Raw genomic sequence first — 27,913 nt, 5'->3', positions numbered from 1 at the left:
AGGGTGATGGAAATATTCTAAACTGAATCGTGGTGACGGATGCACAACACTGTAAATTTGCTAAAACTCATGGAATTGTACACTTAAAGTGGGTGAACTTTATATTATGTAAATTATACTTCAATGAAACTGTTTAAAATAATAAATAAATGTAGGTCCATGTATCCTTAATTTAAATAACTGTAAGGGGAAAAGGAAGGGTTCTCTCTACAGTTACCTGATATTGAAATAGACATTTAAATGTAATTTATGTTTTTTCTATTAATAAAAATAGGCTCATTATAAAAAAAAACTTAAATACAAAAAAGTAAAACGAAAGTAAATGTCAGCAGAAATCTACCACATAAGAAATAACTGAAAAGATAGTCAAATAACTATCATACTGCTTTGTGACCTTTTTTCATTCAACACTATGTTATGACATCTTTGGGGGTCAATAAATATGTACATCTATATCATCCTTTTAATGGCTATATAGTATTCTATTGGGTGAATGTAAAATATTTAACTAGACTCCTACTAATGGCTATTTATGTATTCTTAATATAAGTCTTTATGTATACATCTTGCATACTTGTCTGATTATTGCCTTAGGATAAATTTCTAGAAGAGGAATTTATGTGTCGAAAGGTTTTTACATTTTTATTTTGATACTCACTGCCAAACTAATGTAATTTTAAAACTAACTTTTCCTCTCCTTATTCTTAGACTTACCATTACCAGCCTGCAAAGAAGGATTTTCCTGGCCACAAACCTCTAACAAGTGAAGAATCCTTTGAATAATCTTTATTTTTTGTGTTAACTTTCTGTTTTTATTCTCAACCACAGCTTACCGTGGATGCTAGTGAGACTCAAATTGGCCAGGAAAGTAGAGTGCTTCAAACACATTAACCCATGTGTCCCTCTCTCTCTGCCAGATGTTACGAACCTCACCTTCATACCCAGCTGACCCTCCTCTTGGGTCACTTACGATAGGACCCACTCCAATCACTCACTTGGTCTTTTCTCATTCAGGCCCAGGAGGAAAGAGGCCCAGCCTTGGCCAGGACAACTAATGCTACCACTGCAACAAAGCAGAAAATAACAGGAGAAAAAGAGGCATTCAGCAAGAGTAGAGCCCTCAGGAGCAAGAGACAGTGGGTCACATGCTCTGAGCTAGGCCCTCTCTGTAGCCCCTGAAGGCCACAGTGCAATGAGTTCAGGGTGAGGAGCCTGTGCTAAGTGACGGCTGAGTGAATCTGGACAGCGTCCTATATGGAAACTGTGCTCCTGAGACTCCACAGAGTTTTGATCAGGCATCACAGGAATGATCCAGGGCAAGACTCAAGCTAATCTCTCTCAAAATTCCCCAGTCAACAAAGAAAGGAGGAACGGACACTTATGGTGGCCTCAAGCAGAAAGGGGTCCACTTCACTTTACCTTGCACATCTCAGCTTTACTTCCCTCTCTGTCCAGCCAGCACATGTCACATGTGCAACAAGCCACACACAAAGGAGGAGAAGTAACCCCCACCGTTGCACGGTGGCCTTTACGACTGGCGGATATTTATACTTGGAGAAAGCTCACCCTCCACGCTGCCTTCTGGCCTCTCTTTGTGTCTTCCTGTCTAGCTCAGCTCCTAGAAAGAAGCCAGTATGAAGCTTCACACCTGACCACTTGCTATGCCAGCATAATGAAAGTGATGCCCATCCCCTGCCTATCCTCATCTCCATCACCACTGAAGCTTCCAGAAGCAACATAGACATAAGTGTCTCCAGCCTGAAGCCAAAAGCCACACCTCTCTAGGTGGGGCAGACAAAACATGGAAAGTCAAGAACAAGGCCTGGTGACCCCACATTCTGCTTCACCAAGCCTGTCCATGGTATTAAGAGAATCAGAGAAAGCAGAAGATAAAGGGCCTTGGCCTTAATGCCTTCTCAAAGCAGGGGAGCTCCTGCCTTTGGGAGGTGTGCTCTTTAGCCCCCAGGGCCGGTGTGCACGTTGTCTAAAGTGCACCAGCTTTAGATAGGGCTGCTGTTTCCAGCCTGCTGCGAAAACCAAAATACTACACCATGACCACCATGGCCACTGTTCGAGAAGCTGGATTACGGCTTTGCTGTAGCAAGGTGCAGAGGAGGAGACAGCAGTGCACACTGAGCAGGGCTAGAGACCAGTCTGAACACAATAACATAGAAAAGGTGTGTATGGTGGAGGAGGGAATTGCAACAAAATATAAGTTATAGTTATTTTAATCTCCTAAAAGTTTCTCTCTCAATACTTGAAATCCTCTTTTGCAAATTAAGGCCCTGCTGAAGATTCTGGATGTTATCACATACCAACTGGCACCCCACCTGCCCGTCCTATACTTTTCTGTGCCCCATTCATGTTTTAAATTTGCATTGCAAACTATGAAAAAGTAAAGCTTCCGCAGAAAGCAATTTCCTGGGCCAGCAGCTCTTGGACTAATACTCCCTTTGCAGTTACCAGGGATTCTGCATGCACGTACTCCCTTCCCTCCTCCCGCCAGCCCTCCCCCTCCCCCCACTCCTCCCTCCCTTGCCAGCACCTTCTGCCTGAGCCAAGCCTATCTGACAGGGCACTACGGACAGTGTCACAAACTACCCCCTATGAAAATGCCCTGGACAGAAAAAGGAGCAAGAACCAGCTGGGAAAGAGGGGAAGGATTTGGGGTAGTCAGCTTAACAGAGCACCCCAGAGGCACAGCGGTTTGTCTGTAGTACAAGGCTCATAACTTATACAAAACAGGAAATAAAACCCCTGCCCCCAAAAGTTCACAATCTGAAACTTCAAAAAAATTTCGCCACCAGGGAAGTCTCTCATAGAATCTTTACAGGCAGTTTTCCATACCAATGGTGTCAACATCTGTCACCGCTAGTGGTATCCAGGGATGTCTATTGTCTTCCCTGATGGTGTGAGGAAAATGTTCCAGTTCTTGGATCTCAGGCTGCTAACCCCCCAAAAGGAGCTACTACAATAATGAAACTCACGACACTCATGGATGCAGGGTAACTGTCATGGACAGGAGAATTCCCGTTCTTGGGTCTTAAGGCCATGACCAAGCTGAGCCACATGTGACTGTCCTAAACTCAGAAAGGGGAAGAAATACAGCTGACTCTGTGGACTGCCACCTGGAGGCCCCAGGGACCAGGACTCTGGTAGATGGAAAGGTGGTGGGGAGGAGAAGACACCATTTCAAAAAATCTCGTTTGAAATGGAAAGGAAAACAAGAACTTAAGTCTTGACTCCAAACTGATGTACTGAAATCTGCCCCAAATGGCCTGAGAGCCACCTAATGACAGGAGGATGGGGTGATCCTTCCACCTCTGACATGACCCCCCAATATACAAAAACACATTATGCTACTAATCCAGCCACACACTGCCTTTTTCACTTGGGCCCAGTACAAAGCCCTCTCCAGCCCCCAGTCTACTTACAAGAGTGAGCTCCATTGGCTCAAAAAGCTAAAAGCACAGATATTTCATGAAGATCCCTCTTTTGACTGATCTGAGTGCTGCAGCTAACAGGTGGGGAAATCTTAAACATACGAGTGTTATCATGACAAGACCACTGGAACGGATCAGTGCCATAAGTCAGACAGGGCTAGAAGTTTCCGCCCCACCATCAGGTTCCTCTTTAGCCTTGACAGATCAAACTCAAGCCGAAGCAGGCTACAGAGATCAGTTCAGTCTCCGAGCCAAAGGTCTTCACAGTGAGGGACCAAAGCTGCCCGGACTGGGCCTCTGCCGGCCCGTGTCCCAGATTAATCACCACCAGGAGGGGCTTGGACACCAGGCTGCAATCTGAGCCCAGCAGCACCTGCACAGGGGTCACCCCGGCACCTCCCTCACTCCCTCGGGCAAGACTCCAGGGCATGAGGGTGTCCACCTGTTGACTACGCTACTTGGAACAGGCAGGCCAGACGCTTAGCCATCTTCAATCCCGCAGATAAGTCACAGGCGGTTTGAGTTAGCGCAGAAGGTGGAAAGACATGGTGACTCAAGGAGTGAAGCCAGGGCTCCATGAGAAGGAAAATTCTCAGCCGCTGAACAGGAAGAAAGAGAGAAAGCCCTCAATGCCCCTCTCACCACTGTCTAGAGGGAAAATCTAGCTCAAGACCAGCAGTGAGTGAACTAAGCCCTCAGAGGTTATGAACTAATGAGATGCTCCGTGAGTGTTTGGGACACATTCTCGTCAGCCGCAGATCCACTGGATGCTGACAGGAAGGAGGGAGACCAGAGCAGGGATTTCTTTTCAAAACACCCCCAAATGCTACCAATACGCCTGTGTGAAGGAAACTTAGACATAAATTCACTCTGTGAGGGTGCAGGAGAGCTTCCTCTGAATGCCAAGACCTTGGAGAACAGTTTCCTCAAATGATCTACATCAGTAAGCTATTTCACACACCTGTACACATAGAGCTAGTGACTATGTACGGTGCATTACACATGTCTGTCCATGCTAGAATGCACTCTTTAGGACCAATGGGCCCTATTATAAATTCTTCTCAGATGGCAATTTCTTTTATATTGTTGCTTCTCTAAGTCTACTAGAGCAGGAGAAAGTATTCTTGAGACCAAAAAAAAAAAAAATCAAAAGGAGGAAGATAAGCATGAAGATCTGTATCTTAGAACGCTCTGTCCCAGGCACTAACCTGTGATATAAGGAGAAACCACTCGGATGGATGCACCCTTTTCCACCTGCCTCATGCCCCAGGGAAGGAAGGGTGGGAGGGGTCTGAGTCAGATTGAAGTGTGTGTCCCTTGAAAGAGCAGAGAAAAGCACAGGTCGGATAAGAGGAGAAAGAGCTCCTACACAGCGCCTTCATTTGAGGAAGAACACCCACATCCTGACTGTTACACCTTGTACCTCCAGAGCTCCATCTCCAGGAATTCCCTTTGAACTCCCGGCTGCAACCCAGAGTTAGGATAGAGCAGTGGCTACAATTACACACTTGCTTGTTGGGGGGGTGGGGGGATGCTGTATGTGACAGGCCATGAAAGGTCCCTGCCTATAAAACAGACTGGAAAACAAACCCTTAATTTAAATGTTAATGAAAGTGCTGTGGAGACATCAGAGGCTTCCCGGCTGCTCAGAGAACAGCTACACCAGCCACAGAATTTATGGCTCCCCTTCACCCTCCTGCCTCCCTCTCTGCCTCATCACCCACTGAAGTTAAAAAAAAAACAAAAACAACTAATTTTAACATTAACTCCATGCTTCCACCTTGGGATGTGATTGCTAAATTATCTGTTGGCAGAACACTGATCAAAGGTGGAAAAACACAGGCACATTGCACACACAACCCAGAAAAGTCAGCTGCAGCTAAGGCAGGAAAATTACCTTCTCTCTTCCTGATGTGGGAAGGGTAGAAGAAATAGCGGTGCAGGTAGGGACTGGAGCTGGGAGGTGCAGGCAGCAGGAAGAGGAGGAAGACCCTGATCCCTCCCATGTGTCTGCTCCCCATCTGAGAACTTAGCATACCATATCTGCTAAGTTTCGTCTGTCTCTCCATCAGACTATGCTGTCTAGTTCACTGTTGTTTCCCCAAGGTGTAGCACACTGTAATGCTTAAGAAGTATCTGGAGAGAGAAAGAGAGATAGGGATGCAAGGAGAGATACAGAAACAGAGACAGAGTGGAGAAAGAAAGAATTTAAACAGAGGTTGAGGGATGGAAATGTATCCCTGTAGCAGGGGCACGGTCTTGAGGCACGGACTCTATGTCCACAGCATCCCGCCTTCCGCAGCAGCACTCTCTGCTTCTAGTTGTAGTGCTTTATTTAAGTCAGTTCTTCCCAACTAGCCAACCGTCCTGGCCAGGGAAGGAGTCGCCCCCACAGATGGGGTCTGGGCCAGCCAGAGCTGGTTGGGTTGCAGGTCTCAGGCCAGCAGCCCAGTACGTGAGCTTCCCTGTGCCCAACATGCCCTGGGTAGTGGCAGAAATCCAGGGTCTTGAGGAAGTGAAACCCACCCCTGTGGCGTTTCGTCCTTGCTACTGGTGGATGTGTCGGCCGGAGAGGCTTGGCTTAGCACCAGCAATGAACTCTAGGGTGGCGGGCGCTGCCCTGAGATTCAGCAGAACCAGACTCTGATTCAGTTATATCTCTACACTGATCTCTTTCCAATCTTAGGTCATTTTAGGCTGGACCAGTGGGCCCACCTAGCATCACGCAGAGCTTCCTTCTTTCTCCAGGCATCATGCAGCCCCTTCCAGCCATGCCAGCCTCTGGTCCTTCCATGCTGTCTTTGTACCTCAGACTCTCTTATCTAGGGCCACCACACGCAGGAGACTCCCTCTAGTGTGGTCTTCAGCCTGGCAACAGGGGACACTGAGCCACTCCTCGCCTAGAGAAGGTGTCCTTTCCCCAGACAAGCCCCTGACCCTGGGAAGGGAGAAGAGACCGATCTTGACAGCTGTGGGCCAAACCATCAGGATGAGCAGCGACAATGTGAGGCATGACAAAGTCATCCATCAGAGTCTTTCCTCAGGTTATCAAGGTTAGGGATCCCCTTCAGGAACCAGCTCTTTATCACCAACTAGAAAAAGCAAAACTCAGAGGCACAACATTTACTTTTGATTTGTCTTCCCCTAAAAGCACTGAGTGAGTTAGGAAGCCCAGGGCCAAAGAGTTGCTGAACCACTGGGAACCAAAAGAATCTAAACTAAAAGTTGGCTGCCTCCTTTTTTCCAATCTTTCAAACCTGTCAGAGAAAACTCCAGATGCAATTACCTTTCACTAAAGAAGGGCGTATTTCAAAAGGCTGGTGAATGTGTCTGCCACACACACAACACACAGTAAACCCTGTAGACACTGGGAACAAACACCCACTCTCCCCAGAAATCCACCCCCTTACCAAACAGTACACAGTGATGGCTTTCCTTCCAGACTCTCCCTCACCTCCGGGAGAAATGAAGCAAGAAGGGGCAGCTCCTCCATCAAAACCCCCCAGAGGCCACAACTCACTTTACAAATTTGAATCGGTACATTACAGGCAGACTTGGACTAATCCCCCCCCAAAACAAACAGGCCACCACAGTGAGCAAAATTACACTAAATTATATTGTATATTTAATAACACAGCTAAGAAAAGTTTCCACACCTATACCACTCATATGTTTCCTTAATGACAGAAACAAGAGAGAAGGGATTAAAACCCAAGGCTCCTGGGAAGCCTTCCTGACCACACTCACTCACGTGATAGCAAGTGTTGCTCGGAGATGGGGAAAGGATTCTTCTGAGCACCTCCTTCTTTTTGGAGGGCAATAAATATGGTGTCTGCAGAGGAAGGAGGCGCTGTGGGCTTCTCTCTCTTCCCCTCCAAGGCAAACAGGGCAATGGGGCTCCAGACTCATTTCAACATCAAGGCACCCCCCAGCCAGCTTGGAAGGGCCCTGCAAACCGAAGATCTATGTGCACTGGCACTCCTGGGATGGTGTAAGCATTCACAGCTACACGAGTGAGCCCAGGCCTTGATTACATACTGCCTTCCTCCCCTCCCCCTCGCTATCTCAACTCTGGCCTCCAGAAAGAGAATGTTCCCAGATCCCCACAGAGGCTTTCAAGGGCCACAGCTACTGTCCAAGATTCTGGTGGATGAAGGCATTGCAGTGACGTAAAGGCCTGCCTCGTGGCCCTCCCTCTGCACCACAGCACGTGGCAATAAGCTGGAGACCTGAGCCTCTTCTGCCCCGTCCCACATGTGCCCTTCTCTGAGCCTCAATTTCTCCTTCTGCCAGGAGGGGAATGACCCTCTCCCTTCCTCAACCAGAGACAGACTAGTTTCAGGCACTCAGTATCATCTGGCAACCACTACAGTTGTGCCCCCATCTTTCCCCCACCACTGAATCAGATCCTCAGGAGAGCTACCCCACAGCAAGTGTTCAGTCAATACACAGGGAGCACAGAGGAAAGGGAGTGAGAAAAAAAGAGATGGAAAATAGAAGGGATGAAATCGAGTCTTTAACAGTTCATTTCCTTACTCTGAGTATTTACTAACTTTATTCAGCTAGAAATAATCTTTTAATGGCAATACAATGTACTGCATGTTTTAAAAATTCTGCTTTTCTGTGATACTTATGGAAAAGTGCTCAGAACTCTATGTGACCTCAGGAGATCGTATCCTGAGACCAGTTAGGACCCACAATCACACCCAGACGTGTGCCCTTCCACCTCCAGCATCTCAATTCAGTTCCATCTCAACCAGTCCTTTCACTCACCAAACAGCTCCCAGTTGGGCCTCCTCTACAGGAGGAAGGCTGCATCTATAAGTCATAAATCCTAAAAGCAGAGTTATTAGTGTTGGGGCCAGAAGATGGGTTGGAGGGCACATAGGAGGTAGAGGGAAAGGTCCTTGCCTGCCACCTTCCCATGGAGCCTACTGGTTTTCCTTCCGTTTTTTGAGTACCTAAACATGGCTCTAAGCACATGACTGGTATTAAATATTATCCTCCAAGAGTGTTTACAAACCAAGAACTCAAGGTCAAGAAAGGAAGAAGAGGTGACATTTGGACACAGGACAGAATACCTGCTTTCTCCCAGTCACGAACACCTCAAGTTAAGCCTAGGGCTTGAGGTTTCATGTTTCATGCTACAAGTTTCTAAGTACACACATGTGAAAAGAAGGCAGATAAGTCCCAGCATCAAAGATAAATACGATGAATAGCTCTGACAAATTATTTTAAATAGAAGAAAGAGACTGAGATGTGCCAGGTCTCCCAACTGTCCAGGCTCCTTGGAGGACAGCTGCTGGCCACCCACTCTCGTGTTTTTCACAAGGGGTTCACGGCCACATCACATTAGTGACACTGACGACCACACTCAACAAGAAAGGTGGCAGGGAAGGGAGCAGAGGCAGCCACGGAGGGCAGGAAAACCACAGGGGAAAAGGAAAGGAAAGAGATTCCTGCTGAGTCCCCACCTCAAGAAGAATGCAAAAGAGCAGTGTAACTCCATGAGGGACAGGAGAAGCCCCAGGGAAGGGTGGAGACATGAGAGCAGCTAAAGCAGCTAAACAAATGCTTTACCAGCTGGGAGAGATTCTGGCTGACACAAGATTCTAGCCCTTTTAGCTTTGTAGAGTATTTTCATATTCATTATTTCAGATCATCTTCACAATGACCTAGTAAGGACTATGAAAGAAATGGTATTCATATTTAACAGACGAGGAAACCACGGCTCCGAGGACTTACCCGAGGCCACCCTCCTGGTTGGTGGCAAAGCAGAACTCCAGTTTCCCAGAACAGACCCTACAGCTAGGAGGCAGTGTCTTCCAAGATTGGGAAAATGGTTCAGTTTACTGAAAGGTTCAAATTCATTGACACAGTGAGAAGAAATGGATCTAATAAGATGAAAAGATTCCTATCCCAATATATTTTGGGGTAAGAGAAAAAGAAGCAGAGAGAACACCAACATATACTCTGGTCATTTAGTGTAATGACAGAATCCCAAATACAAACTACTTTTTTAAAACAGTCCAAGACACCATTTGTGGACTTGGGGTAAAGGTCATCTCAAATAACTGTGGGTCATGGAGCTAAACAGCCAGCCAACAGTGAGTGAAAGAGTCATCCCAGGGGCAAGAAAGTACACCAAGAAGACATTTAAGGAGAATGTTAAGAAAACATGAGACCTAGGTTTTCACCAAAGTTGGGGCATATCAAGGACTTAGCAGAGGGTCTGGCATAGAACATATGACTAATAAATGTTAGCTGCTGGTAACAGTAGTAGTTATAGAGCAGTGCTAGTAATATTAGGAAGCTAGGTCGTTCCTCAAAGCCAGCTTCCAAGTTGTGGCCAAAAAAGCCCCAAAGTCAGTTTATTGTGATCTAAACTGCTTCTCAGTGACGAAGGCAGACACTGTCCTCAACTATTTATTGACATCATCTTCAACAGCTGCCACGCTCTATTCTGTTAACAGGTAGCCTAACACATTCCAGAGGAGGTGGCTAGAGTAGAGGAATATGAAGATGGGGATGCTGGGAGAGCCTGTATGTGTCTTTAGCCTAATTCCATGTGCAGGAAGCACATGGACCATCTCCAGCCTTAAGAGCATCCCTCCACCACCGACCTCACCCCAGGCCACCCCAGTCTCCTGAAGCCAGCGGGAGTCCTCAGGTAACCACCAAGATGAAGTCACCAGCCTACCTGTCACCTCCCACCCTTACACATATCCAGCCCACAGACACCCAGGCTTGGGTAACTGGCTTTAAAGGGGGCAGCATTAGGAAGAAACTGAGGAGGGGCCAGAGCTCAATGGCTCCATTTTCCACCCTCTGCTCCCACACACTTAGGCCTCTCTACTCCCTGCTGGTCTTTCCTTCCCTTTTTCCTAGGATTGCTAGAGTGATTTGTTCTGAACAGCGACAGGTTTATAGGTTAGCCGACACCTCCGCTCTGTGGAATTTTAATTAACTTCTCCCATCGTCAATATGCTAAGGAACGGGGTCTCCATTCTCTGAGGTCAGCAATGTGTTTCAGGTCCTGCTATATCAGCCGTCAAATTGAAGAATTAATGACGTGGCTAATCGGCTCTAATTCTTTAGGAGGAAAAAAATTTGAAAGAAAGTTGTGGAAGGGGCAGGAGGAGGGGTGCAGGCTCCTTGGGGTGAGGAGAAAAAGGCTGAAGGGGGCTGCAAGAGGGGGGATCAACTCTCTCATAAAACAAGTGACTGACTTAAACCCGATGTTGGAGGGTACCAGCCCTACAGCTTTCCCATTGATCATTTGGTGGGGAGTGAGGGGTGAAGGAAGTGGGAGAAGACACTGAACACCCTGACAGAGCAGGTGCAGAGAGGGTGTCTATGTACTCTGCTGGTGGGGAGAGAGGCCCTGCCTCGGTTCAAGAGAGCCTAGAAAGCAGAATTCAGGATGCAAGGCTCATTCAATCACAGGCAAAACTAGAGAAACACCAGTCAGACCAAAGGGTAGGGTAAAGCCGTCATCAAAATTGGCACTTCTGCTATAATTGTCAACAAATCTACTCCACATACCCGACTTTGCACGAAGGCCCAACTGGACATGGGCCCCAAGCCTCTCCTGATGACGCCCACCTGACCTCATAAAATAAAAGCATTATTACATGGGATAAAACCATACACCAAAACATCTCCCTTACCTGTGCAATGGGCTGATAGCAATGGACCAGACTCGGTCTTCAGTCTGGATGGTGTGTAAGCACTGCCCCAGCCGGCCTGAGGCCAAAGGCCATACCTGGAAACAGGAGAGGAGATGCTCTCGTTGGCGTTGCCTGGGATCGGGATGAGGGTTGGAAAATGCACCAGGTGGAGTCACTGTTCCTAGGGTGGGTGGGGAAATGGAGAATCCTTTCTATCCTATACACACAGAGCTCAGGGTAGCAGCAGAGGGACCTCTCCAGCTTCTGCCTTGCCTACCGCCCAAACAGACGCTGGCTCCCAGTCCTAACCACCCTTTCACGTCCACCTGAGAGCCCTTACGCAGCAGCCAATTGTATACCAGGGAATCAGGAGTTCCACGTTCCTCAGCTGAGACCTGACTGAGACGCGTGAGCAGGTGAGGCTTGCCTCTCTTAGTAACCTCCCCGTGTTTGTGGATTTTCCTTTTCCTGTCTCTCACCAAGATTTTACTTTGGGGAGGTAGGGAGAGGGAGGAAGATCAAGGCCCAGTATGAGTGGACAGAGATAGAATTAGATTAGAATTAGAGAGAGAGGAGTAAAAAGAAAGATCCAAGGGAAGGAAAAATGGAAGAAGAGGACTTCAAAGTGGGAAGGTGGTGTGTTGTTGTTTGTTTGTTGATAATGCCCAGAATCCAGTGCTATTCATGTCAGCAGGGAATTTAGCACCTAGTGTCACCAAAAGTAGCAGAAAAGCTTAACTCTTTTAAGCTTCCATATCTCCTACTGGTTAAAAATATTGCTTGGAGCACATTATCTGGTCCCTATCAGTCAGGAATGTACATTAGCAGCCACTCTGGGCTTAACTCTAATCAACACTCAGAGCCCTCTCAGCGGTCAGTGCATTTAGAAATCTCCCATTAAGCACAAGGCCCCCTCACCTCACCCTACCCCAGATGACACACACAGGGGACTAAGCCTCTAACCAAACAGAGAGGAAACCTCAAATGTACAGGGCTGTCCCCAGACAGCAGCCAAGGAGGGATCCCGAGGAGGCCAGATGGATCAGTGACCTCTCAAGGTCCCTGCAGTGCTATAAGGGGAACACAAAAAAGTCAGACAGGACCTTAGATGGAAGAACTTTCAGGAAACATTCCTTGAGTTTAAGGGGTAGGTGATGGAGTGGGGGTGGTCCTGACTGCTTAGGATCACATGATACCTCTTCTCTATAAAAGGAGAAAGTGTTTCTTAGATTTTGTGTGTCTATGATAGGGGGAGAAGGGTGTGAGTTACTTTTCCCAACATCGGGAAAAGAAAATAAATTTAACAAGAAGATCTGAATAAGGAAGGGCAGAAAACAAAGGTAAACACCACAACTTTCCTGGAATGCCAGGATTCTGGCTCATTCTTCTGGATTAGGTCACTTTGGTAGTAACTAGATGCATCTAATGTCCTCTTTCAGACAGCCTTGGCTTGGAAGAGAAGTTTTTCTTTTCCCTGATGCAAACTACCTAGGAGGCAGGTTCTTGTTTGGTGTGGGTGACTAGAGACTCTGATTACAAAATCTCTGGGGGCAGCCCTAGGCCTGAATTCACTAGTGTCCTCCACTGAACAGGCTGGTGGATCCCCAGACTGAAAACCACAGAACAAGGTTCCTGGTCTCCAGGGGTGGCTCTGGAAGCATGCTGCCAATTTCCCAAGCACGATCTGGGGAAAGTGGCCCTCCTGACCCGCACCAGTAGTAGCACACCATCCACCAAAACATGAGTATGCTGATCACATCTTAACCCTCAGTGATCAAATTCAAAACAGACCCAACCCTGGAGAAGATATAACTCAGTGGGAGTGGGCATTTACACAGTCCTTATAAAAAGCAGTTGGCGGGCTTCCCTGGTGGCACAGTGGTTGAGAGTCCACCTGCCGATGCTGGGGACACAGGTTCGTGCCCCGGTCCGGGAGGATCCCACATGCCGTGGAGCAGCGGGGCCCGTGAGCCATGGCCGCTGGGCCTGTGCGTCTGGAGCCTGTGCTCTGCAACTGGAGAGGCCACAGCAGTGAGAGGCCCGCATACCACACACACACACACACACACACACACACACACACACACACACACGCACGCAGTTGGCAATATGTATCAAGATCCTTAAAATAACCAAAGCCTTCAACTCAGTAATTCTATTGTTGAGACTCTATCCTAAGAAAATAATCCTAAAACGAAGAAAAACCTAAATGATAAAAATATTCCCTGCAGCCTGCAATAGCAGAAAGAGCATACATGGGCTTTAGGATTAGACAAATCTGGGTTGGAACCCTAGTTGCTACTTATTTATCTCTGATGTTAGGGATATTTTATAACTTGTTAGCCTCAGTTTCCTCATGTATAAAATGGGAAATAATGCCTATCTTTTAGGGTTGCAGTGTGGAAAAATGAAGATAAGTGTAAAGCACCCAGCACAGAAGCACAGTATTTGGCAGACATTAGGCATCAATAATGGTGGTCCTTATTACTACAGGAAAGAAATAGATACAAACATCCACCAATAGGAAAAATAGTAACTAAATTATGGTGAGTCCATTGTGAAGCCATTAAAGATGACACAAGTAATTTGCAATAAAAATGGAAAACCTTATAAAATAAAGTAGACACAGCAGGGTACATTGGGTATATAAGATATATTATGAATGCGAATCAAAACTACAATGAGATATCACCTCACACAGGTCAGAATGACCATCATCAAAAATATCTACAAACAATAAATGCTGGAAGGGGTGTGGAGAAAAGGGAACCCTCCTACACTGTTGGTGGGAATGTAAATTGGTACAGCCACTATGCAGAACAGTATGGAGGTTCCTTAGAAAACTAAAAATGGAACTACCATATGATCCAGCAATCCCACTCCTGGGGCATATATCCAGAGAAAACCATAATTCTAAAACATACATGTACCCCAATGTTCATTGTGGCACTATTTACAATAGCCAGGATATGGAAGCAACCTAAATATCCGTTCACGGAGGAATTGATAAAGATGTGGTACATATATACAATGGAATATCACTCAGCCATAAAAAAGAACAAAATAATGCCACTTGCAGCAACATGGATGGACCTAGAGATTGTCATACTGAGTGAAGTAAGTCAGACAGAGAAAGACAAATATCATATGATATTTCTTGTATGTGGAATCTAAAAAAATGGTACAAATGAACCTCTTTACAAAACAGAAATAGAGTCACAGATATAGAAAACAAACTTATGGTTACCAAGGGGGAAGGCAGGAGAGGGATAAATTAAGAGATTAAGATTGACATATACACACTACTATATATAAAATAAATAACTAATAAGAACCTACTGTAGAGCACAGGGAACTCTACTCAATACTCTGTAATGACCTATATGGGAACAGAATCTAAAAAAGAGTGGATATATGTATATGTATAACTGATTCACTTTGCTGTACAGCAGGAACTAACACAACATTGTAAATCAACTATACTCCAATAAAAATTCATTTAAAAAATAGATATATTATGACCATAATTATGTGGGGAAAAATTACCCTAAAGGATAGAATGAGAAAATGAATAAATATAAATAAAGTGCTTATTAGCACAGTGCCTGGTTACATTCTATGTTATTATAAAACAAAAAAAGCAAACCTATGCACTGAAAAACACCTAAAAGAAAAAAAAAAACAGTTCAAATGTTGCCTCCTTCATAAAATCTCCCCTTCCAAGTCAAATGTGATCTCTCCACCCTCCAAACTTTCTGGCCCTTTTCCTAGAGCCTTAAACTTCATAGTCCTGACCACTTCCAACCAGCTTCATAGCTTCATAGCTAGTGCATGCAGTCTCAACTCCCCTTAAGGAAAGGCTGTATCTTCTTCCCCTTTGAAGCCTCACATACAGTAAGCACTTATCAGAATGAAAGAAAGAATAAAGAAAATGGAAAAAAATGAAGGAATGATCAGACCTGGCCAAGGCCCAGCAAGAATGTAAGCTACCATCCTATCACATCTCAGGATGGGGCCAGCCTCACCAAAGCCCAGAGGGGCAATCCAAGCTAAGTCACAGTAAATCTGAAACTAGGATTGGAGGCAGGGGAAGGAAGCTCTCTGGGCAGTCCCTAGCTCAGAAGTTTTGCAAAGAAAATGTTTTGTTTCCCTTCACCCCAATAAATCTCTTCCCTAAAACATAGTCCATTTTGGGGAACTCCTAAAAAACAGGCTATAGATGTTTACAGACAAACATGACTAAGTTCTTATGTAGGTTCAGGTATTAGAAACCTGTACAAGCAGCTGGAGAATTACAGATGCCACCAAAAAGAAATGGAAAGTCAGTTATAAAAGATTAAACGTGGGTAATGTGAAAATGGTCCAGGAAGATGAAGACGGCTAAATGCAAAGACAACAATAGAAGGAGGGAACCGAAGCAGCATCCAGAAAGCCAAAAAGATGAGCTGGCCTGGAGGTCACTGGGAAATCGCAAAACAGCTGACTAGCTTCCTGGAGTTGAAGAACCAGGGGGGAGAATTCTGTCACTGACTAAAAAGAAATCCTCAAAAGGAATAGGATCTACTGCAGTGACAATTTTAGAATTAGAAAGTACCGATTTTAATGCTTCAAAACTCTAAACCAGTAAATAATTATACTTAAAACATGAAACTAACCCAATATCCTAAATAAAATTGCTGTCAATCTTCAACTGTAAGCAGTCTATAGCCCTGAATTGCTACCTGTGGTCATAAAGCTTAGCTGTACACTGCTCTGGGTGTCATACCACAGAGAAATGGATAGAAGAGATGTCACTGAAGGCTTCACGGGGAAGCTTGAAGCTGTGACAAGAAAATGCTAGAATGAGATGAGAATATCTAGGTCCCACATGCACAAAAGGTTTCTGTGCAAATTGACTTCTGAGCAGTATAGCAAGTTAAGGTTGGTCTCTTTACAAGGAATGGTACAGAGACAATGACCAATCAGAAACCTGAAGTAAGTATGGGGTGGGGGATTCGGAAGCAAGAGATAGGAAATTCAGTTTACATGTTGGTTCAAAAGATTTTCTGGGGTGAGATGAATTGGGAGATTGGGATTGACATATATACACTACTATGTATAAAACAGATAACTAATGAGAACCTACTATATAGCACAGGGAACTCTACTCAATGCTCTGTGGTGACCTAAATAGGTAGGAAATCTAAAAAAGAGGGGATATGTGTATACGTATAGCTGATTCACTTTGCTGTATAGCAGAAACTTAACGCAATATTGTAAAGCAACTATACTCCAATAAAGATTAATTAAAAAGAAGAAACCTTGATTTTAGACTTCTGGCCTCCAGAACTGGGAGGTAATAAATTTCTGTTGTTTTAAATTAAAAAAAAAAAAAAGAAGAAGAAGGTTTTCTGAATTTTTCTCAGGCTCCCTGTGCTGATGCACACGTCTCTCTGACAAAATACAAAGTGTAAGGAAAAAATTAGCAAAGGGAGGAGAAACTTCCATAAATACAAAGGAACGTATTTAGTCCTTCTTTTTACATAAATTAGCAACATTTTCACATGAAGGTGTAATCACTAGAGGGAACATGGAGCCAGAAAAGTTAGTAAAGATTGCAACTTCTCTCTCCTGAGTCCCCTCTCTATGTGTCCTAGAGTCCCATTTGCTGACATGGTCAAGCATTTTGCTCCTATCAGCACTGTGGAATCTCCAGATGCTGGGAAACACACAAGCAAGAACCTATCGAGCTTCCTGCACCATCAGCTGAATTATCAGCAAAGTTCCCACAGCAGTCTCAAAGGATCAGGCATGTGTGGGTCCTGGCAAGGGCTACTGGACACAGGGATGGAGAAAGTTCTTCTCTGCCTCATGGGTGAAAGCCTATTTGACCCAGACGTGGAGGAGCTGAGTCCATAAAGCAGGGGTTACACTACTTTATCAGTCTCATTCTGTTGGGCCTTGGCAGATGTCTGACTTTAGACCAGGCAACTTGGCAATGACACAACAAACAATGCCCTCCTCTAGTCGTCCTTCCACTGCTTACTGACCACATCACTCTCCAGAGAAGCAGTAAAAACACATTTTAATTATCAGCCCGATTGCTTATAAACAAGGTGGTAAAAAATTAACCTTCTCAAACAGAGAGTGAGCAAAAGGAGGGAGATTTTAAAATAAAATATTGGGGTTAGAACTCAACCCACAAACTTGAGAAAACTCAGCTCAGGGAGGAAAAGCTGGCCAGGCCTCTGTTTTTGAGTTCACGCCACATTTCAAGTGAGTGGCAAGCTTCCCAGCCACTGTCCACTCCTTTCCCAGGCCAGCTGGCAGGGACATAGCCTGGCATGGCAAGCTGCATGCCAGAGGCACATAAGTGAGTTCTTTATTGTGTCGTTTCCCCCACTGCCCCAACTCAGTACCCTCAGCCAATCCTGAGACTCAAGGTCCTATCCACCCTCTCCCACCCCACTCCCTATAGACAGTAGGAAATAACAGTATGTAAGGGGGAGACCACCTCACCTTGGCCGTCCTGTCTCTGGAGCCACTCACAATGATGCCCCCTTTGCAATCCACACAGTTCACCTCCTGTTCATGGGCTGAGTACTTGACAGTGAAGGTGCTATGAATCTTATGAATGCCAATCTTCCCATCTCTACAAGAGAAATAAGAAGCCAACCCCCAAGAGCCAGTTATTCTCTCTGTAGGAAAAGAACAAGTCTACAGAAACAGCTGGAGTCTCCTATGACTTCCAAATTTGCTAAGCTTTAGACAATTCAGCCCAATAAGGTGCTGAGTTTCTAGATACCTTTACTTCTTCAGTATACTTGGGGCTGAACAGAGAGCTGAGAGACAAAACAAATTTCCCACTTGAGAGTATCAAAACCAGTTTCACTTTTCATTAAAGGCTCTTCCTGTTTTCCTTCTCCAGCTAACACTATGAAGTACCTGCTTTAAATGGAAAAAAAATTACCCCTTCTTCTAGTCTCCCTACTCATCCCTTTGGAGTTGAGACAGAAAAGTCAGAGGCAGGCAGAAGGTCTCTGAAGAATACTGAGGAGGAGGAAGGAAGGAGAAGCCTGCAGCACTTACCCTCCTGCACTGATAATATGCGAGTTGGCCAGCACGAAGTGGCAAACGTCCTCATCATGCCCAGCAAAGACTCCCAGGGGCCTCCGGTTCAAGCTGGCACCATCTGGGCGGAACTGATAGGCCAGGATGAAATTAGCCTGGGATATGTACAGAGAATCACCCTCTAGCTGCATCCAGGGCATCTGACTGCAGAGATGGAAAACAAAATTTAAGGACCATCAAGATATAGCATGAAGGGACTTCCTTGGTGGGGCAGTGGTTAAGAATCTGCCTGCCAATGCAGGGGACACGGGTTTGAGCCCTGGTCTGGGAAGATCCCACGTGCCGCAGAGCCGCTAAGCCTGTGCGCCACAACTACTGAGCCTGCACTCTAGAGCCCACAAGCCACAACTACTGAGCCCGTGTACCACTACTACTGAAGCCCACACACCTAGAGCCCGTGCTCTGAAACAAGAGAAGCCACTGCAATGAGAAGCCCACGCACCACAACGAAGAGTAGCCCCCGCTCACCGCAACAAGAGAAGGCCCGCATGCAGCAAAGAAGCCAAAAATTAATTAATTAATTTTTTTAAAAAAGAAGAAACCTCCTCAAAAAAAAAAAAAAAAAGAAGATATAGCATGAGAATTCAACTTCAAACTCCGGAGAGGCTGACCAATCCCCAACTTAGCAATAACCTGCAAGGTTAAGTCTATACCTCACTCACCTCCTTCAAAACTACCTACCCTTAGGCTACCTTTAGAAAACTAGAGTGATTGAGCTTTGTGGTGACCTAATCTTCTTTGGACTTTCTAAAAGAAAGTCAGAATAAAAGACCAATTAAATATCACTTTTAAATGGAGAATGCTTGGGACTTCCCTGGCGGTCCAGTGGTTAGGACTCAGCGCTTTCACTGCCATGGCCCTGGGTTCAATCACTGGTCAGGGAACTATCCTGCAAGTTGCCCGTGGTGCGGCCTAAATAAATAAATAAATAGAGAATGCTTAAGTCTTGAATTACTGGCTACCTATACTTCTTGTGGGTAGGCAGAGCAACGAAAATGCAATGATTGAGGGGTGGGGAAGGGCAAAAAGAAACCTTCCACCCAGATGAAGTAATTTTTTCATTCTGTGTCCTCACTGATCTGAAGTTTAAGTGATAAGTTTCAAGGTTCCAGGGCCTCCATACACACCTCTTTCCCAATAGATCAGTTAGGGTGTGATAGAGAAAGGAAAAGAGTGAACCCAGGGAAGCCCCATTCCCTTGTCCTACTAGAGCAAAAGGGCCTTTTTTTTTTTTTTGGCTGTGTTGGGTCTTCGTTGCTGTGCACGGGCTTTCTCCAGTTGCAGTGAGTGGGGGCTACTCCTTGTTGCAGTACACGGGCTTCTCATTGTCATGGCTTCTCTTGTTGCAGAGCACAGGCTCTAGGCACGCAGGCTTCAGTAGTTGTGGCACATGGGCTCAGTAGTTGTGGCTTGCGGGCTCTAGAGCTCAGGCTCAGTAGTTGTGGTGCAGCATGTGGGATCTTCCTGGGCCAGGGCTTGAACCCGTGTCCCCTGCATTGGCAGGCAGATTCCTAACCACTGCGCCACCAGCGAAGCCCAAAAGGGCCATTTTTAAGTGAAAGGAATAAAGCCATTTAGGAAAGGATGCTAATGTACTGATTAAATTCCTAAATCCTCACAGAGGATACCTACATTTCTGTATTAGAGGGTAAGTGTGGCAATGGAAAAACATAGCTCCAGAGCAGTCTACTACAGTTCAGAGACTACAGAGAAATAGTTGGCTCTCACAGGCAGCTGATAAAAGAAATACACAAATAGTTAAAGATTCCCTCTACAAACTGGCAGGAGGAAAAAAGGTTAGAAACCACAGGTCAGTCCCATGGCACAGAGTGAGACTTAAGAAGAAAGAGGACTCTGCCAGACACCATGCTCTCTGGTGGGGACTAAGCCCCTTGCACAAGGTACATCCCAGCAGCCTCTCCTACACCACATAGGGGTCCTAGAGCTACCAGGTCCCAAGCAAAGCATAGGGACAGATGATTCATCCCCATTTACAGAGACACCATCTCCCACTGCCAAGCCTGTCTGAGCAAACTGGGTTGTGTTTCTTCCCCAGACTCCTTAATACAAGTGTCATGGGAATGTGGAAAAGTTCTGCAAAGATGGACCATTAAGTGCAGCTTGGACTTTGTAGTAACTAGTTTCTGTACATGAGGTTTTTACAAGCGTGTGCAAATATTATATGGAACATGTGTAGAGTGTGTGCAGATGCCTGCACTCTCATTCATTATGCACATTCCTCTTCAACATCCCCTTGCACGAGTTTGTGGCACACTCAAGTGGGCAGCAAACAGAGGGGTTTGGAATTCATGTGTTTAGAGCCATCTGGTAAACAGCCATTTGCCCAGGACAAGAAACCAGGTTCATGTCAGGTGAACAGTGGAGAATCACGGGGCAGCCGGGTAACCACTTTGTGTATTTATTTGCCAAATTGCTTGAAACCAGCCCGAACAGACGTCAGGAACAAAACCTTGTTAGAGAAATAAACTCTTCTTTCTGGTAATAAAAGGCAAAAGTGGGAAGCAGAGGGTAAAGCCCTTTGTCATACAAATCCATCTTTCTCCCCTGTAGTTGCTTTACCATCATCACCACCACATAATTTGCAGTAACCCATGTCAGTGAAAGCAGCAGAAATTGTATACAAGCAAGAGAAAAAGGTCATCAGATGAAGAAGCCTGCCTGAACCTATCGGCACAGGTCCAGGTCCGCTGGAATGTGGAATCATGATGTTCCCTATCCATTCCAACCAATCAACAAAGAGCACTTTTTTGGTAGGGAGTCAAATAATAACTATGAAATAATTCAGCATCAATGAAGTATAAAATTTGTGGCATTAGCAGTGCCAAAGCCATTATCTAAATTTCCTGCCATTTTTTCCAAGCTCTACCTCCTGTAACATACATATCCAAACCTTCAGATCCTATTTTGCTTTTTAATAAAAGTAGGGGAGAGGGCTACAGGAAGCCAAGAGTGAAGGTGTAACTCTCTAGAGTAGAAAATTTTTTAAAAAAATTGTAAAACAAGATGAGCTGAAATATTGGCTTCATTTATTTCTTTTGATGAGGTGCATTAACAGAGGTTACCTCTGAGTGGTAGGATTATAGGTAAGTTTTATTTCCTTCTTTAAGCTCGTCTATGTTTTCAAATTTCTACAATAAACATTTATTATTTTTATAATCATAAAAATATGGAATCTGTTAAAATAAATTACATTTTTTATAATCTTTTTTTAAATGTGAAAAAAAGTTGTCCCTCCGATGCCCCTTTTGTGGTATTTAAAGGATCACCAGTGCCCCATCACCCAAGACAGGCACATTTATACTCCAGCTAGGACTAGATTTTTCATTTCCCAGCATTCTTTAATGTCCCAGGTAGCTCTGAAAGAGTCAAGAGGCTACTTACCTGCATTTCCACTTCAGCAGAATCCCCTCTCGGCAGCGCCCCAACCTCCAGTTCTGAGATACCTTCACCCGTTCCTTCACTGGTACACTGGCCATCCTGTGTCCAGACAGAGCAGATAATCCAATCACTACAACTCATTGCCAACCAGAGAAAATTCCCTGGGCTTTTTTTACAAGTCAGGACTCAGAACATCCAGAAAATATGTGAATATAAGTGAACGGGTTAGGAGACAAGTAAGAAATAACTCTTCTCCCTCCACACTAGGATAATCAAGAAAGCCAAGGAGAACAGCCTGTCCTTTAGAGTGTCCATAGTGATGCCAAAGCTATCTAACAGAGAAGGGATGACAAAGAGTACTGGGACCACTGGTTAGCCATGTGGAAAAAAAAAAAAATCCCTACCTCACACCATACAGAAAAATTAATTCAAAATAGATCACAGATTTAAACATAAAATCTAAAACTATAAAGCTGTTAGAAGAAAAAATATAAAAATATCTCTGTGGCTCAGGAAGTAGACAACAGTGTAAGACACAGAAAGCAATAACATAAAAGAAAAATCCAATAAATTCGATTTTATCAAAATTAAAATTTTCTGCTCATCAAAATGAATACACAAGCCCCAAAATATGAAGAAATCCTCCCTGTATGTGTGTGTGTGTCTGTGTTTGAATAAGGAACTCTCCTACATCCTTGTGAGAGATGAACATGGTACAGCCTGGGAAAAGGTCTGGCAGTTTATTATAAATCCAAACATATACCTATTCTACAACCTAGCAATTACTCAAGAGAAATGAAAGCATATGTCCACAAAAGGCTTACTCAAGACTATTCATAGGAACTTTAGTCATAATAGCCAAAAGTTGTAAACAGCCCAGGCATCCATCAAAAGGAGAATGGATAAACACACTTCAGTGCATATTCATACAATGGAATACGACTCAGCAATAAAAAGGAAAGAATTATTGATACACACAATGATGTGGGCGAATCTCAAAAACATTCTGAATGAAAGAAACCTTACACAAAACAGTTCATATTGTATGATTCCATTTATGTGAAGTTTGATTAGAAGGATAACTAATGAATGGTGAAAAAATCAGAACAGTGTTGACCACCAGGGTGGAGATGGGAATTGATTGGGAAATAATATGTAGAAGCTTTCTGGGGTAACACTTTATATCTAAATCTTGAAGGAATTTGGGTCATGCAAGTGTGTATGCATTTGTCAAAAACGTATCAAATGATAAACTTAAAATTTGACCATTTCATTGTATATAAATTTTTCTTAAAAAAAAAGAACCATAAACCAATATACTCTAGTCAATGATATGCATGCACGCAAAACTGTTTAGAGGTGAAGTGTACTGATATCTGCAACTCACTTTAAATGCATGATAAGGCAAACATAGTAAAATGTTCACTGTAGAATCTAGGTGGCGGGTGTATGAGTGTTCATTATACAATTCATTCAACTTTTCTATATGTTTTAAATTTTTCATTCAAAAAATGTTGAAGGGGAAGTGTCAGTAGTACTTTCTGGATGAAGAAAGTTGGAGCAGTAAGAGATGAGGGAGCTCAGCAGCAACATGAATGGCATAGTTTTGGGGTGGGTTGGAGTGGTAGGGGGTAGGGAGAAGAGCTCAAGTCCCTTGTGAAAGTGCACATTTGGACGGAATTTTGAAACTGTGGGCAAGAATTTGAACATTCCATTTCAGGCCCCCATATCTCCCCTGTGTCTCCTTGACTTGCTCCACTGGACAATACAAGGTACACTGCTTGGGACACAGAGTAATAACTTGTCATGTCTACTGAGAAAAGGAGAGAAACAAACATTTCTTCCAGTATCTACTATATCTTCACCTTTACTACCCTTTACTAAAAGACAGCAAGCAAGTCCTGCTTTCAAGATTCTAAAAGATACAAAGTAAAATCTCAAAGTAAGGAAAGAAATCACTACTTAATTAGTGCTGTTGGGTTTGTATTACATGTTCCAGCTTTATTAGAAAGAAGGGAGGGAAGAAAAATATGCATGCCTAGAAAGAACACTAGAAGATTTCCAGACTCTAAAATGGTTAACTGTGGACAGGCAACTTTGGGTGTTTTAACTTTCTTCTTTGTGTTTTAATGTATTTCCCAATTTTTCTACAATGTAATATTTTGGTAAAGATAAAAATACTCATTAAAATAATAATAATGCTTTTGATAAAACTGGATAACAGAGCAAAAATTTTTCATTTCATATCACAATAGGTATAATAAATTCCCCCAAAATAAAAGAGTACATTTAAAATAGTTTTTTTAACTAAAAGGCTTTAAAGTATTTAAATTTTAAATACTGCATAGAAGAAAAAAGAGATTAAAAAAGAGATTAAAAAGGAAGCAACAGAGCAGGGGAAAATTAACAATTAATGCTACGGGTTTTATCCCTAAAGTTTTATCCCTAAAACTTTTAGGGGACTGATAAAAATCTATCAGGATAACACTCTGTCATCCATATCAAATAGCAGATAAGAATAGTCACACAGGGGCTTCCCTGGTGGCGCAGGGGTTAAGAATCCACCTGCCAATGCAGGGGACAAGGGTTTGAGCCCTGGCCCGGGAAGATTCCACATGCCGTGGAGCAACTAAGCACGTGCGCCACAACTAATGAGCCTGCGCTCTAGAGCCCGCAAGCCACAACTACTGAAGCCTGCACAGCTAGAGCCTGTGCTCCGCCACAAGAGAAGCCACCGCAATGAGAAGCCCGGGCACCACAATGAAGAGCCGCAACTAGAGAAAGCACGCGAGCAGCAACAAAGACCCAACTCAGCCAAAAATAAATAAATAAATTTATTTAAAAAAAAAAGAACAGTCACACAGAGTTCCCATGATAAACACTGGGGAAACATCCCGAAACAATAATAGTTTACAAACATGCACATTAAAACAATTAATATAAAGTATCACCTCACATCTATTAAGTGGAAGAACCACATACTAGCTTTGGTTTGATAAAAGGATTTGGGTTTGTTTATATATCGCTAGTAACACTCTGGTATAGCCTTTCGGAAAGGCATTCTGTCAAGAAAAGAAGTTAAATGATAGCTTCTGACTCAGCATTCCCAACACTATATCACAAAGAAATAATTCAAAAGAAAAATATTTTTTTACAAAGATATTTATAGTTGCAGCTGTATATTAGAGCTAAAATCTAGAAATAGCCCAAATATCTGTCTGTGGGGGAAAACGGTATACTAACACAATGGAACACATTGCTATTAGAAACGACAAATGTGAGCACTGCAAAACATTTTGGAAATTACTGTAACAAGTAGTGGTAATTTTAAAACAAAGTCAAATTTATAAAGGTAAAGGTGAGGCGATACTACATAAAATTATGTCTCCATAAATAGCTCAGAAGAGGTAAACAGATGGAGTTTAGGAAGTATTTTTTTAAATATGTATCACATAATTGCTGATACTTTGGTCTTTTCATTCACCTTTAACCTTTTAATTTACTTTCATTTAAATAACAGATTAAATGAAGTTGTGAGAAAAGCACAGAATGCAGACATAGGAAACTGGGATCTGGGCCCCAGTTCCGCCTCTTACTAATGATATAACCCTGGTTACCTAGCTTCTCTAATTGTCCATATCCGCACCTATGAAATAAGGATAGTATTTCACACAATTATGGTGTTTTAAAATGACAACTAAAACAAAATACAGGATAAGTTATAAATCACTTGAAAAAGGTTAATTATTTTTACATAAATATAAATATAGTAGTAGTTTATATCGATGAATAGTGACATCACTAAAGCTAATCTAATAATCATTTCTTTTTCTTCTAACTAATTTAATTGTAACTCTTGGAAATTGTTCTTCTAATGTCAAATATTAGCCCTCTTTCAGGCTGAGTGATTAGGATTTGGGTACACACATGTTAAAGCTAAAATATATTATTGAATTATTCCACTGGGTGAACGTGGTCCCCAGTTTCACATTTCTAGAGAGTAACCTACACTACTAGATGGTTAGAAAACCTCGGATCATAAAAGGCAGTCAACAGGATGGACCAAAAGAATTGAACTCTTAGTGAAAAAGATCAGACCCACTATCAAAGCTTATCTACAAGTCCCTCCCAGATATAAAAGAGGAGATTGTTCATAGTTAACCTCTCCTCTTGAGTTAGGTCTAAGTTAGTAGGTGGAGGTGAAACCAAAAATTGAATATTCTGGATCATAGCAGGAAGGAAACAAGGGAGAAAGAATCAATATATTTCCTGAATTGGGATAAGGACAATACTTCTCTCATCTCCCTGGTCACTTAACTGCCATTTGGTGACACTTTACTAAGGGTCAAAGCACTGCCCTGAGGGCCTGATCACAGAAGCAAGAAACTTTCAAAGTTGAACTTTAGATGCTGCTACCAAGCAGCAGGTGCAGGCATCCTCTCCCACAACCAACACCATAATCAAAATACTTGGCTCTGGTCTTTCAAATCAAATTTCAACTTTTTAAAAACATTCCATTTGGCTTTCACTTGAGAAACAGTTACACTTTGTTAAAAGCAGCTTAACAACTCAGCTTTTTTTTTTTTTTTATCCCTTTTGTTTGTTCAGTTCTTTCTGATGGTTAGTTTCCCTAGCTGGTGGCCAAATCATATCTATATTCTTATTGGCTTCAACACTTGAAAAATCACAAGGAATAAAAAAACTCCTCTCTCTGAAGACAGGTATCCCTCCCTCCCTGTAGGGATCTATCACAACCTAGTCAAAGGGAGTCGGCAGAACAAGTCCAAAGTGCCTGAGAAGACAGGAGCAGGTGCCCCTGGGAATTCAATAAGGACTCTTGCTCCCATCCTTGAAATGCTCTCAGCTTGGCTGTTTCTTCAACAGTTACTGGTATAAAGTGGGGGTGCTCCCCCCCAAAATGATTAGTGCCCTGTAAATAAACCTCTGGCACAGCTATTAATGCATGGAGGAATCTCTAACCTGGCCTGTGGGCCTGGTGAAACTTCCATTTTCCCAGCCCTCTTTCTCTTGCCTCAGGCTCATTTTTCCACTTGGCCCCCCTCCCTCTCAGCTTTCCGGCACTTAGTCACCATTATAGTTTGACTGCATTCCTGGGTGCATGACCTATTTTAAACAAAAACAACACAACATGCACCCACAGTAAGCTATCAGGCCCCTTAAAATCTTGGCAACAGTGAGTCCAGAGGGACAGAAATTAATCTAGGAAGTTATCTAGAGTCCCCTTTCATTTCACCTCTCCTCACTCACACCCCAAACCAAAAGCAAATAAATAAACCGAATTTGAAGAAAAATGGCTGGGGGATGAAGGAGGGGAAGTGTGAGTATATTAGAGAGGTATTTACCTGCACAGTCTCTGACATCAGAAACCTCCTGGATCACAAATCAATTTCCCTCTTTGCCCCATCTTGAAGTTTGATTCCCCTTGATACCGCCAATGTTGCCTACCTGCGTGACTGACATGATTTCCATAAGCATAACTTCCTGCTGCCTATTCAGTAAAGGAGGGTGTCTGTCCACAAGTGTAGAACAAGGCCATCTCAAGGGGAAGTGGGCTAAGAATGGGAGGCAGGGCTATGCAAAATGATGCTTGGGGGCTTGGAGTTTTAACTCAACACCGTCTCGATTTCTTTGATCTTCTTGCTCACCAGAAAGCAGATTTCCCGCCATACTGGCTGTGCCCACCAGCTCTGCTACCAATACTAAGAATTTGGCTCTAATGTATGTACAAGTATTTAAACAGCCCAAGACAAGAAGCTTCTAACTCTTCATTTATACACATGTTAGACTAAATCCTCCAATGGCCTCAGAAGCAGAGGTCTATAATTAAGGTTCAAAATAAATCAGTGAAAAATCATATATTGTGTTAAACTGCCTATCCTTCTGGCCAGGGAATAGGGAACAGCCTCAACATCCAAGGAGAAGTGAGATTACAGGGAACATGCCCATCATGAGGACAGGACCAAAGGCAAGGAGAGCATGGAGCAGACCCACATCTCCCTTGAAAGGCCTCCAAATGTCAGCTCCCTTTACTCAATTCAACCTCACCTCCCATGGCTCCACACTCTGCAACTGAACTCCAGCGAAGCCATCTCTCTTTTACATTCATTCCTATCCCCATACCTTCTCCTATATTGCCAGAACCAGCCTACTTTGTCCCTGACAAATGCATGCTTCCCCCTTTGGGCACTAGTCAAATTCACCCATTTTTCTTCAAAATCCAGTTTAAGCCTCTACTTCCCTGACTCCTCCAAACATTCTTCTCTCTCTCAC

General features: G+C 43.8%; 1 protein-coding gene across 2 annotated transcripts in view; it reads right to left on the bottom strand.

Moving 5' to 3' along the window:
- The window catches only part of FBXW4 (F-box and WD repeat domain containing 4), an 81,034-nt gene that overhangs the window by 42,507 nt on the left and 10,614 nt on the right, over nucleotides 1-27,913 (bottom strand). For both annotated transcript variants that reach the window (XM_073794045.1, XM_033841969.2), the window contains exons 2-5: nucleotides 21,626-21,721; nucleotides 18,182-18,367; nucleotides 17,612-17,744; nucleotides 11,114-11,208 (exon numbers count right to left, since the gene is read on the bottom strand). In XM_073794045.1, the coding sequence (XP_073650146.1) occupies nucleotides 11,114-11,208; nucleotides 17,612-17,744; nucleotides 18,182-18,367; nucleotides 21,626-21,721 (510 nt within the window). The remainder of the gene's footprint in view (nucleotides 1-11,113; nucleotides 11,209-17,611; nucleotides 17,745-18,181; nucleotides 18,368-21,625; nucleotides 21,722-27,913) is intronic.

This window comes from Tursiops truncatus, chromosome 16 (genome assembly GCF_011762595.2).
Source record: "Tursiops truncatus isolate mTurTru1 chromosome 16, mTurTru1.mat.Y, whole genome shotgun sequence".
Lineage (NCBI taxonomy): Eukaryota > Metazoa > Chordata > Mammalia > Artiodactyla > Delphinidae > Tursiops > Tursiops truncatus.
This window is presented reverse-complemented; position numbering and strand designations above follow the sequence as displayed.